Here is a 13,526-nt window from a genome sequence, read left to right as displayed (position 1 = left end):
CCGGGAGCCTCCGTGCACCAGGGTTCCAGATGGCGTTTGGTGTTTTCCTCTGGCGCCTGGATGTGCACAGAGTGCAGTCTCTTCTGGTTTCCCAGGCGTGTCCGCCTCTCTGAAGGTTCAGCTCTCCCTCCCACGGGATTTGGGTGCAGAGAACTGTTTTTCCGGTCTGTTTCCTTCAGGTTCCGGCAGTGTCTCAGGCGCAGGGGTCCTGCCGCTCCCGGGCCCTCCCCTACGGGAACCCAGAGGCCTTATACAGTTGCCTCTTGGGCCAGGGATGTGGGCAGGGGTGGGCAGTGTTGGTGGTCTCCTCCGCTCTGCAGCCTCAGGAGTGCCCACTTGATCAGGCGGTGAGGTCTCTCCCACGGGGTTTGGGAGCAGAGAGCTGCTCGGAAGTGGAAATTATTAATACATTTATTTCTTTCAAATATTTGTATTTTGTGTTTATTATGAGATTAAGGAAATATGGTATAGTTAATTATGATACTGTAACTATAATTAAATTTTGAATGTAAAAGAGGGCCAGAGAATTAATTTGTATTAATAAAAATTCTTTAAAAGAGTAGACAAAAAGGAAGATAACTGTTTAAAATAACATTTATCCTGTCCCCCAACAGCATACCTGGTAAGTGACCAATGCTTAACGATATCAGAACATGTGTCACATGAGCAAGAACTCTAACAATAACAAACACAAGCACACAAGCAAAAATACTTCCTAGGATGATTTCAGGAAAGGTTTTCCTGTGAGGGTGGCTAAACATTCTTAACACAGGCTATCCCTAAACATGAAAAGAAGGTAAATAACATTGCTGGGAAGGAAAATTGATTTTCTGCTTCACATTAAATAGCTCATATTCAGAATTTCGCAGTACTCTGGAAGGCAGAGCATGTGAAAGAAACTATGATGCTAGTAACTGAGCAGCAGCAATTGCGCCTAATGATGAATATGCTAGTGGTCATTTTTCAAAGCTATTCTTTAAGTAATGGGAAGATCTAAAAAGTAACTGCGTTCCTGCTCTTAGCTGGCAGCATTGTGACTAAATAAAATATCATTTCTTTGGAAATATTCTTTCATGCCCCAGATGCCAGGAAAGCAAGAACCTCCCAGGCCCCCATGGGGATGACATTACCTGAAATACCCCACAAAGGGGAGGGAGAAACTGTTGAGACCATATCCAGAGTTTAGGCATAACCCCCTCCCTGGTTGAGGGGTGGGGCCATAGTTAATTCTCTCATTCTAATATATATATATATTCAATTATTTCCCTTCATAAATAAACCTATAATAACATCATTGAATTGCCAAGACCTTCTTCATTCATTGAAACAAATTCCACCCTGTTATGTTTATTGTATTAGTTTATTAATTTGTTACATCGCATGTTATTTTCATTTGCTATAGGACATAGTGTAAAGAGTGATTTGTTAGAGATGATTCGTACAGAAGAATAAGACAATCAAAGTGATAAAGTGCGGTGGGTATAGCATATTTAGCTTTGCAGTCAAGACCCATTTATCTAAAGGCTAGGATCAGTCACTCATCTGGAAGACATCAGAGTCCCTCCCACCATTTCACAAATTACTTTAGGCAGAATTGTGATGGATTTGTCACTCTGTTATCTAGAAAATTCTGTTCTTATGGTCGTTCACCAATGGAAATAGCAGAACCCTGCTGGTTTTTTCATTTAGATCCCTCAAATTCTATACGGAAATTATTTTGAACTTTTTTCTTAAACTGAACCCACAGGTATAAGATTTTATAAAATTTTGTATTTATAGACTGGGAAAATTCAGAGTTTGGGATCTGGATGTTTGTCAATCCCGTGTTTGTTAACTCTCCCTGTGAGTATGATTTTAGGTATCATTACCTGGAATGGGAAAAGATAAGGTCATAACTTTCTAAGTGATGTTGGGGAAGCCACATTTATTATTGGAGTTTTATGTTTATCATGATAAAACTTAGTTTCTTCTCTTAAATCAGGTGATAAGTAGCAATAATTTGGACCTTGTATTTTTGCTTTAAAAATTCATAATGAAAATATAGTAAATACAATTACTTCACAAAAATACTAAAAAAAATTTGGGCAATATTTTTTCATATCCTTGAGCTGAAGTGTTGAACATGCAAGTTTGCATTTTATGGATGGAGAGTATGTTATAGAGATACTGAGGCAGACCAGAGAGAAGAACATGTGGCCCAGTTGATACTCAGGACTTTCCTTGTTAAAGTAGGACCTGAGTGGTGGTTATCCCGGCAGGCAAGAAACATAGATCCAGGTTCAGATTAGGGGGCTGGGCTGCTTGCTGGAGACTCTCGGGAGCTAAATACCAACCTTCTCAGAGCCCGCTTGACTTCCTTGTTTCTCAGTGTGTAGATGAAAGGATTGAGCATCGGAGTGACTATTGTGTAGAAGACTGCTGGAGCGCCCGCCCCCGTGCCCGTGGAGCTTGGCTGTAGGTAGATACAGACTGGGGGCATGTAGTACAGGAGCACCACTGTGAGATGCGCTGTGCAAGTGGAGAAGGCTCGCTGCCGTCCCTCCGCTGTGCGAATGCGCAGCACTGCAGCCACAATGAAGACGTAGGAGATGACGATGAGGATGAGGCAGCCTGCAGCCACCACACCAATGTTTGCAAGCATGACAATCTCGTTGATGCTGGTGTCTGCACAGGCCAGCTTCAGCACTGGAGGGATGTCACAGAAGAAGTAGGCAATCTTCTGGGGCCCACAGTACAGCAGGCGGAAGGTTAGGGAAGTTTGAATTGTGGAGTGCAAAGCACCTATAGCCCAAGTGCTCCCAGCCAGCCCTGCACACAACCGCTTGTTCATGACCACTGGGTAGTGCAGGGGCTGACAGATGGCAAGGTAACGGTCATAGGCCATGACTGTGTACAAAAAACACTCAGTGCTGGCCAGGAAGTGGAAGCAATAAAGTTGGAGAGCACAGCCCTGGAAGGAGATCACTTTCCCATCCAAAGCCAGCAGGCCTGCCATGACCTTGGGCACTGTTACTGTAGACAGACATGCATCAAGGAAGGAGAGGTGTCCCAGGAAGTGGTACATAGGGGAGCGGAGATGAGGGTCACAGCCCACAGTAAGGAGAATGAGGAGATTGCCACTCACAGTGATACTGTAGATGAGGAGAAAGAGGAGGAAGAAAAGGCCAGGGTGCTCAGCCGTGTATGTCAGCCCCTCCAGGAGGAAGTGGCTCACCACAGACTGGTTAAGGGACTGCATTTTCTCAACCATCTTCTCATTCCCTGCTCAATAAAGCTGACTGTGGGACAATAAAGAGGTGTCCTCTTCCTTCGACTGTATTTATCGTTTGGTGCATCTCATCGGGGCCCTGTCTCACACGCTAAAAAGATTAACAGGTTCAATTCTACTTCCTCCTATACTTGTGTTTCCACATCACTCTTTCTAGCAAAAATGAAACTTTGAAGCCGTGAGCTCGAGTCTTGGGTACATAGCAGATTGCGAGGATTGTCTGTGCAAATGCAGTTCCTAAATTAATTATGGAACGGCGGCACAGATTCTGGTGTTGTTGAGAAAGCGTTTGGCATGCACTTCAGGAAAGGCGATGCTCCAGCCTCCTAATTTCCCCTGCTGTGCTTTATGAGCACCCAGCCTCTCACTTAATTGTTGTCTACCAGCTGGGAATTGCATCCGTCCCTGGACTTGCCTAGAGTCAGAGAGCTATTGCATCAGCCAGGAAAGGATCCTCCCACTCATTTCTCACTCCCAGGGACATCTTTAGAATTTAAACTACCCACAACCCTCGAGAGCACGAGAGCACGGCAATGAAGGCCCCCAAGAGCAGACTACATAATTACCCCAGCTACTTGTCGAGTGCGGTTTACGTTCTCCCCACAACACTTTTCTTACACTTTTGGGAGTTTCTTTTCCCTTACCTTTCTTGGTGTTCCTTTCTATTAGTACAGAACGGAAATTTCAGAGTTCTCTTTGATATGAAGTTGCACACCAGATCCTGCATTAAATGAAAAATCTCTCTCCCTGTCTTTCCTACAATGTCTGCAGTTTTCACACATTTCCCCTAATATTTATTTTGGAGTGGAATCCTATGTATTATCGCTTACTTCCTAGTAATCCAACAATTACACACTGTCTGTCTCAGCTTTCTAAAAATACCTTGCCTCTGACCCTTTACTGTTGGTACATTTTGTGTTTTGTGGCATTCAAAAGTACTGACGTGTCTGTCTTTCAGGTCAGAGAGTTGTCTTCTGCGGACCTCTCATCCAGGTTTACCACTTGATTTACCTTTTTCTCTGATGTAATTTCTCTCCATTATAACCATGATATTTTCCTTTCAAACATGAACATAACACTCTCAACTTCATCTATTCTGCAGGATTAGTTCTAAACTTCAACTCCCCAGAGGTCCACTGATACACATTTTTCTTCATACTGATTTAAAATTTCTGAAACCTGATGAAAAATAAGAATTCACCAGAATGCTTTGCCTTTGGGTGGTTTGAGTCATCGGTGTTAGCATCATATTTCCTTAGGAGGAACACAGGAAAAAAAAGTCTTAGTCCTTCTCTACTTTCTCCCTGACAGTTTAGAAATAGTAACAAAGAAATGAGGAGCTACAGTTTTGGGATTTTTAAGAACATCAGTTTGAAATCCCCCGTTGACCACTTATCAACTGAATGAAACAGATGGTGACAGTTGATCTCTCTGTTGTTTTTCCTTTCCTTGTGTTTAGCATATGTATATTATCATGATTATTCAATTATTAAGATGGGGGAAGCATGTAACATAGGACCTTAAATTCTTTATTTCTCATATTCATCTAAGACTTGATAATTGTTCTTAATGTTTCTGATAAAAAAATCTATAAAGCCTCTGCTTGGCCAAGCTCAGAAAAGTAATCTCTATTTCATGAGAGCTGCAAGACCAATGTTGGATAGGTTCCTGTATCAGGTTTCTTTACATATTTTGGGTAACTATGAATGATGTTTCAAATACTGGAATTTAGATTTTTCTTGTTCCACAATTACTACAATGAGTATGACTAAAATAAGATCTAGGGCCAGCAAGATGACCTAAAGAATAAAGGTGCTTGCTGGCAAATCTGACAACTTGAATTTGATGGCCAGGAACTATATGATAGACAGTGAGACCAACTCCTGCTCAGGTTGTTCTTGGACCTCCAAACACATACCATGGCACACATGCACCCTGTCCCCATACTTATAAAAATCAAGTAAATAAATGTAATAACATTAAAAAATCAGATTAAGAGTTACTAGATGTGAAGAAATTGAAACACACACACACGCACACACACACACACACACAAACACACACACACAAAATAGGATTGTGATATCAACAACCAGATTATGTAAAATGGCCTGGCTCTTTTTCAGTTGAAAATGATTTAATCTACTTAAGTCAGATTTTTTTTTTCTCCTAGGAATCTTTACAGGTTAAATGAAACTTCTGTCCCTGTAAACTCTTTCAGGAAAATGTTCATGGTAGTTATTTGTAACATCCAAATCCTAGAAATAAGTGTGGTGCACATCAAATGGTGAATGAATAGATACAACATGTATCATAACTAAATATTAAAAGAACATAAAATTATTGGAGTGCCTAAAATGTAGCCAGAAATAAATCCTATACACCATGATTCTGTGTTTATGAATATGCAGAAATAATTAGTTTATAACAAAAGAAAACAGGGACGTGGATGCCTGAAATGAGGATATTAGTATAAGTGGCCATAAATGTCTTTCTCAAGTCATACAAATATCCTACAACTCAGTTGTAGCAATAGCTTGATAATGTGTTAATTTACTAGCAATCACTGAATTGTGCTTTGTAAGCAGAGGAATTTTTTTTTTTGGTTCTTTTTTTTTTTTCGGAGCTGGGGACCGAACCCAGGGCCTTGCGCTTCCTAGGTAAGCCCTCTACCACTGAGCTAAATCCCCAGCCCCCAAGCAGAGGAATTTTATTAGACACAAATAATACTTAAGCAGCTCTTTAGAAGGCAATGGAGAAATCTAGAAAAATTTGCTTAGTGGCATAAAAAAGAACTCAGATAAATGAGGAAAATCATTGCTCAAGATGATAATAAAACACTTAATATTGTCTACTTTAAACATTTTTAGTACAAAATATTAAGTCAGACACTTGCATTTATATTGACCCAACTTCATTAAATGTTTATGACTCCCAAGTAGATTTTTCAATGAAAAGATAAAAGTTGTGCAGTTTTGCTCATTATTATCTCTGAAGTGCTATGCAGTTTTTCAAGACCCCCAAATCATATATGATGTTAGTGTATCATGCTTCTAGTTATTTGTTCAATGCTTTGGGAAGACATGTTCTGACATTAATTTTCTCAAACTCTCTTACACCACTGTTCAGATTCTGTAAATAACTCCCTACTAATACACACTTATTTATTTAATTATTCACTGATATCATTAGGTCTATGTGATAGACTAAATATCAGTTTTCCACCTGAACCAATTGACTTTTTCCAGTTTTTTTATACTTGGTTATGTCCTGGCACAATGTTATATTTTTATGTCATGGACACTTGCTATATTATCACTGTTACAACCCTAGTCTCAATGACACCTCAAAAGTTCTTTTGATGGCAACCTCATAAGAGGAAAAGAGTCCCAAGAGCAAGTAAGAGTCAGAGATACTCCTGCTCCCAGATGAGGGCTTCTGACTTGTTTAACTGTACATTGTTTTTATCATGATTTGTTGTTGCCATCGAAGGGAAATAAAATGGGACTGGGTATGGGGAAGAGGGAAGTTGGAGGTGGGCCTGAGATAAGTGGACAGAGGAAAAACTGTGGTTGAATTTATTATGTGAGGTAAAAATCAATTTTCGATAATTTTTTTTAAAATTGGAAACACCATCATAAAACAAAGGTAGAAATTCTAGGTGTATTCTACTTGCTACTAGGGGCTTGCATTACTAAGTCTTTTCCCCGTGCAAATAGGAAATACATGTATACATATAATACCATTGGCATATATCCTTGTTTATTTTTAATTCCATATCTGTCAGTATAATGAATGCCCAAGACCAGATGGGATTAGTGAAATCTATGAGACCTTCATAGAAGAACTAATACCAATACTGTCCAAAATAATCCATAAAATAGAAACAGATGGAGCACTACCCAATTCCTTCTATGAAGCCACACTTAAACTTATTCCTAAACTACACAAAGACCCAACAAAGAAAGAGAACTTCAGACAAATTTCTTTTATGAATATCGACACAAAAATACTCAATAAAATTCTTGCAAGCCGAATCCAAGAACACATCAAAACAATAATCCATCATGATCAAGTAGGCTTCATTCCAGGCATGCAGGGATGGTTTAATATACAGAAAACCATCAACGTAATCTACTACATAAACAAACTGAAAGATAAAAACCACATGATCATTTCATTAGATGCTGAGAAAGCATTTGACAAAATTCAACACCCCTTCATGTTAAAAGTCTTGGAAGGTCACTACTTAAACATAGTAAAAAAACAATATACAGCAAACCAGTAGCCAACATCAAACCAAATGGAGAGAAACTTGAAGCAATTCCACTAAAATCAGGTATAAGACAAGGTGCTCACTCTCTCCCTACCTAATCAATATAGTACTCAAAGTCCTAGCTAGAGCAATCAGACAGTGAAAGGAGGTCAAAGGGATACAAATTGGAAAGGAAGAAGTAAAAAAAAATCACTATTTACAGATAATATGATATACTTAATTGATCCCAAAAGTTCCACCAGAGCCTGATAAACAACTTCAGCAAAGTGCCTGGATATAAAATTAACTCAAACAAATCAGGAGCCTTCCTCTACTCAAAGGATAAAGGAATTTTGAATGGCTGAGAAGTACCTAAAGAAATTTTCAACATTAGTCATCAGGGAAATGCAAATCAAAACAACCCTGAGAGTCTACCTCACACTAGTCAGAATGACTAAGATAAAAATCCCAGGTGACAACAAATGCTGGCAAGGATGTGGAAAAAGAGGAACACTCCTCCATTGTTGGTGGGATTGCAAACTGGTACAACCACTCTGGAAATCAGTATAAAGGTTCCTCAAAAAAATTGGACATAGTACTACCTGAGGACCCAGCTATACCACTCCTTGGCATATACCCAAAAGATGCTCCAACATATAACATGGACACATGCTCCACTATGTTCATAGCAGCCTTATTGATAATAACCAGAACTGGAAAGAACCCAGATGCCCTTCAACCGAGGAATGGATACAGAAAATGTGGTAAATCTACACAGTGTAGTACTACTCAGCTATTAAGAACAATTACTTCATGTAATTCCTCGGCAAATGGATGGAACTAGAAAATATCATCTTGAGTGAGGTAACTCCAACATAAAAAAAACTCACATGGTATGCATTCACTGATAGGTGGATATTAGCCCAAAAGCTTGGATTACCCAAGATATAATCCACAGACCACATGAAGCTCAAGAAAAAGGATGACCAAAGTGAAAATGCTTCAGTCCTTCTTAAAAGGGGGAACAAAAATATTCATAGGAGGAGTTAAAGAGACAAATTTTGGAGCAGAGACTTAAGGAATGGTCATTCAGAGCCTGTCCCACCTGAGGATCCAGCCCTTATGCACACAGCACCAAATCCAGACAATAGTGCTGATGCCAAGAAGTGCTTGCTGACAGAAGCCTGATGTAGCTGTCTCCTGAGAGGCTCTGCCAGAACATGACAAATACAGAGGAGAATTCTCACAGTCAATCATTGAAATGAGAATTGGGTCCTTATTGGAGGAGTTTGAGAAAGGATTGAAGGAACTGAAGGTGTTTGCAACCCCATAAGAACAACAATACCAACCGACCAGAGCTCCTAGGGACTAAACTACCATCCAAAGTGTACACATGGACTGACCCATAGCTCCAGCTGCATATGTAGCAGAGGATGGCCTTGTTGGACACCAATGGGAGGAGAAGCCCTTGGTCCTGCCAAGGCTGGATCCTCCAGTGTAGAGGAATGTCAGGGTGGGCAGGCAGGAAGGGGTGTGTGGATTGGTGGGGCAACACCCTTATAGAAGATCTGGGAGGGGGAATTGTATGGGGGTTTATGGATGGGGAAACTGGGTAAGGGGTTAACATTTGAAATATAATTAAAAAATATCCAAGAAAAAAAGAAAAAAATATGTAAGGTAGTTTGCTATTAACAAACCTATATTAATAAAATATGGATGTATATACATACACATATATTAATACATGCATGTGTTTAAAATTGTGAAGCTGAAATATCAAAAAAGGTCAGAACATATTGAAATCCTAAGTAATGTTTAAGTTCTTAGTTTTTAGTTGTTAGTCTTGACATTACACAGCCTAACACTACAGTTCTTGCTTTTTTTCTTTTCATATTTTATTATTTACCAGATTTCACATCAGTACATCGTCTCAAGTGGTGAAAGTTAAAAATACATAGCTGAGTAGTTCTTTTTGGTGAATAGTATGGGTAAGATGCTTCTTAACTGTGAATAGAAAATGAACTTGTTTCTTGGGACTTTATGTGGTACTTTTCTTCATAAAATGACAAGTTTGCATAGAATATTCATTAGATGAATGAAATGACTAAGAAATTTTCTCAGAATGTTGTGGGATATACTTGTTATTGGCTGTGACGAGAGGAGGTATTTTTGTGTTTGCAGTAGGGCTGGTTTGCTCCATGGGAATTATTACTTACACTCTGCCTCCATTTTGACTTTGGAGTATGATGGTTGCTTGTGGCTTTGCGGTTGTGTATATTAACCTGAAAGTTTATAGTATAATAGCCGGTATAATAGATTTTATAATATACATTGCTATGTATTATATGTTACATAACATATATGATATGATATATGTATATGTATATGATACATAACATATATACATATCATATATATATGATAACCAATATAATGTCTTGGGCTGTTCTTCATCAAAGAGTTAATCAATTTTCCTAGTGCATTCTTCCTCCTCCCACTCCTCTTCCTCCTCCTCTTTTTTCTTCATATTAATATTATTTTTCAGGGAAGTCTTCCCATTGTATGAAAAATATCTATACCTCTTCAAATGACTGGGTCTTAAATACTTTCAAACCACACATTACCATATTTTTTCAATAAGCTATTTTTATAGTTCAATCTTAGTGATTTTTTCTTCTCTTTAGTTTCTAAGCAACATTAATATATGATGAATTGTATCAATAACTTCTTAATTATTTTGGTTACATATTTTATTTTTTGATTTATATCTAAATGTATTTATGGTTTGAAAAATAGGAACCCATGTAAAATATACCATAATTTCACTGATTTAGAGAGACACATTGAACAAATTAGTGCTGAGTTGAATCATATTGTTCATTCATTCACTTTGAAGTTTAACTTTGGAAGGGAACTCCACGACAATATCCATTTCTTTTTAGTAATCTTCCCTCATTCATCATCCTGGGTTTTAAAAAAAATCACAATTGGAATTGAGTCTGGAGAATACAGAGATATTCTTGGACTGTCTGTGGTCAGATACATTCTAAAAATTAGAACAAGTATATCCAGTGCTTAGGAGTTCCTGTCAATGAAGGACCTCTTCTTAGATGCTGGCACTAGGATGAGCTTCAATCAGGTTTCTGTCAATCAGTTATATATCCGCACATGCGTACTCTCCATCTCTGTAATGAATGCAAGTATCAGACAATCTGTTTCACTTGCATCCACGGAAGATCAGAATGGTCTACTTTATGCATATGGCGAGGAAACTTTTCCTTGATACAGCTACCTAAATTTTATCAAAGTAGAGTCCTGTGAGAGGTCATCTGAATCTACTCAGGGCATTGGGCCTCACACATGTAGTAAATAGGTCCTTCATTCTGAAGTGAAATTTCACCTTCATGTTCAAGTAAAATGGTAGTTCTTTTGTTAAAGCAAAATACAGAAAAAAGAGTTTCGAGTGTTACCTTCCTTCCCTGAATTTCAGTTCCTCCTTAGTTGTGTAACAATGACAATAATACCTAAACAAGGTTTGTTGGTCAAGTTTAAATCTTACAGTTTACATGCAGGTCATTTGTGTCAACATAGGACTTAGAACTTAAAATGCACACACAGATGGTGGCCCAGAGAAATAGCCTTTATGTGGCTGTTGTATTTATCTTCCAGCTTTCTTTATAGATTCTTCCTTTGCCCAGTGGGATTTTGATTGATTTTCCACAATGCTGAAGTATTATACAGAGAATCAAAATTACGAGTGAGTTACAGAAATTTAGAACTTTCTAGGTTCCTGCTTCTTTTAAAAGGTGTCCTTCCTTCCTTCCTTCCTTCCTTCCTTCCTTCCTTCCTTCCTTCCTTCCTTCCTTCCCTCCCTCCCTCCCTCCCTCCTTCCTTCCTTCCTTCCTTTCTATCTCCCTCCCTCCCTCCCCCTCCCCCTCCCCCCCCCTCTCTCTCTTTCTTTCTTTCTCTGTCTTAACTCTTTCTAATTGTTTGGCACAATATCTCTCATCCTTGTTCTTGTGGGTTGGGAAAACCTGTGCTGGGTCAGGTCAGCAAGGCTGCCCCTCCCTGAGGCCTCCCAGTCTCTGCAACGCTGCTTTCATCTCCTTGTTTCGTAGTGTGTAGATGATGGGGTTAAGCAAGGGAGTAATGACTGTGTAGAAGACAGCTACCACCCCATCCAGAGGTTCCTGTGAGCCAGGTCGTAGGTAAATGAAGGTACAGGGCACATAGTAAACGATGACCACGGTGAGGTGGGCAGCACAGGTAGAGAAGGCATTGCGACGCCCATCTGCAGACCGGATTCGCAGAATGGCAGCCACGATGTAGCCATAGGAAGTGAGGATGAGGACAAAGCAGGTGAGGGCCAGGAAGCCAATGTCTACAAAGGTGACCAGCTCATTGATGGTGGTGTCTGCACAGACTAGACAGAGAACAGCAGGGATGTCACAGAAGAAGTAGTCGACTCGATTGGGGCCACAGAAAGGCAGCCTGAATATGAAACTCGTTTGGAAAAGTGAGTGGATGGTCCCTCCAATCCAGGTGCCCAAAGCAAGGTAGTTGCAGACACTGCGAGTCATGATGGCAGCATAGTGTAAAGGCTTACAGATGGCCAGGAATCGGTCATAAGCCATGAGTGTGTAAAGAAAGCATTCAGTACAGCCCAGAAAATGGAAAGAAAACAGCTGGACCACACAGCCCCCAAAGGAGATAATTCTACTATCCAAGAGAAAGCCAGCTAGCATCTTTGGAACAATGGCTGAAGAAATGGTCAGGTCTAAGAAGGAGAGGTGACATAGGAACCAGTACATAGGCCGGTGGAGTCGGACGTCCACCAAGACAGTGAGGATAATGAGCCCATTGCCAGAGACAGTGAGGAGGTAGATGACAAGGAATGCTAGGAAGAGCGGTATCCCAAGCTGAGGTGGGTGGTGCAGACCCACCAGAATGAAGTGAGACACAGAGGTCTGGTTGCTGCTTTGCATGTCCTTGACGATCACATCTGGCATAAAAAAGGTTTTCTCCCTTTCTTCCTTCCCTCTCTCTCTTCCTTCTTCCTCTCTCTCTGTTTCTTTCCTCCCTTACCCCCTCTTCTATATCACTCTCTTGTTCTTTACCACTCCCCTGAACCTCCTCCAAATGAGATTCTATTTGCTTGCAGGGAACATCTCAGCATTAAAGCTAATAAACTAATCTTAACCACAGTTTTGCTTTCCATAGTTTCAGCTAAGGTCACCCATGGTCTGAAGATAGATAGTATGTATCTTACTTTTCTAAGAGAGTGAGAACACAGAACTTTTACTGCAGTCTACTTTCAATTTTATCAGCTGTTGTTGCGAATCTTAACCATTCAGCCTTCTGTACTGCCACACACATTGCTGTTCTCAGTGCCTAGTTTGCACAATGCAGTATCTAGCGTTGGGGTCCATGCAGTGCTCAAAAAGGCTCATGACCGAGGGTACCAGGGTTCCTGTTTAGTATACCCTGCATTTTCTGTACTAGGCAAGGTTTTCTGTGAAGACAATCTGGATCAGAACACTCTGTGACAAGATTGACCTTTGGTAAATAGTGCTCAAAGTCTCTTCCCCTCGAGGGCTATGCTTTAGGTCTCAGCTGTCTCCTTTGTTTCCCAAACCTGTAACATTTAAAAAAAAGTTGCAGTTCAGAAGGATCCCCATCACTATACCTCTCCCTCCCTCTTGTGCTCTGCTGAGGAACTCTGCTTAGATGAGAATCTGTGGTGAGGCCACGGCCGGCTGTTCCTTCCAGCTTCCGGCCGGCTGTTCCTTCCAGCTTCCGGCCGGCTGTTTCTTCCAGCTTCCGTTTACATGTTTCCGCTCCTTCTCCTTAAGGAGACCCGTGTCTGCAGCTTTACGGGTAGTGCTGCTTGCTTATGCAACTATGCTCTTTCTGCTTCCCCCTTATAGTCTTTGTGATTCTACTGGCTGTGGGGTCCCTTGCCTTTGGCCTCTGGGGTCTTGCTTTCTGCTAAGCAGGCTCTTC

General features: G+C 40.3%; 2 protein-coding genes across 3 annotated transcripts; both read right to left on the bottom strand.

Moving 5' to 3' along the window:
• Window positions 1-2,284: 2,284 nt before the first annotated feature.
• Or10s1 (olfactory receptor family 10 subfamily S member 1) lies at window positions 2,285-3,335 on the bottom strand. 2 transcript variants are annotated; one of them, XM_039081028.1, is made up of 2 exons: window positions 3,315-3,335; window positions 2,285-3,232 (listed from the first exon to the last, which is right to left on the bottom strand). In XM_039081028.1, exons 1-2 carry the CDS (start codon window positions 3,333-3,335, stop codon window positions 2,285-2,287), a joined length of 969 nt encoding a protein of 322 aa, XP_038936956.1. The 2 variants fall into 2 exon arrangements, with proteins under 2 accessions (XP_038936956.1, NP_001000480.1); NM_001000480.1 differs by lacking the exon at window positions 3,315-3,335 and having other exon boundaries at window positions 2,285-3,238.
• An 8,172-nt stretch (window positions 3,336-11,507) lies between these two features.
• Window positions 11,508-12,514, bottom strand: Or10g6 (olfactory receptor family 10 subfamily G member 6). The gene has a single exon (NM_001399672.1). The coding sequence runs from the start codon at window positions 12,506-12,508 to the stop codon at window positions 11,573-11,575; it is 936 nt and encodes a 311-aa protein (NP_001386601.1). The 5' UTR covers window positions 12,509-12,514; the 3' UTR covers window positions 11,508-11,572.
• Window positions 12,515-13,526: the final 1,012 nt, after the last annotated feature.

The sequence above is a fragment of the Rattus norvegicus genome, chromosome 8, assembly GCF_036323735.1.
Source record: "Rattus norvegicus strain BN/NHsdMcwi chromosome 8, GRCr8, whole genome shotgun sequence".
NCBI lineage: Eukaryota > Metazoa > Chordata > Mammalia > Rodentia > Muridae > Rattus > Rattus norvegicus.
This window is presented reverse-complemented; position numbering and strand designations above follow the sequence as displayed.

Bases quoted from the DNA above. Each gene is read 5' to 3' on its own strand.
- Or10g6 (NM_001399672.1), bottom strand. From the start codon at position 12,508: ATGCAAAGCAGCAACCAGACCTCTGTGTCTCACTTCATTCTGGTGGGT.
- Or10s1 (XM_039081028.1), bottom strand. From the start codon at position 3,335: ATGCACCAAACGATAAATACA. The intron at 3,233-3,314 runs GTCGAAGGAAGA...GAGAAAATGCAG, and splicing joins TGCACCAAACGATAAATACA to TCCCTTAACCAGTCTGTGGT.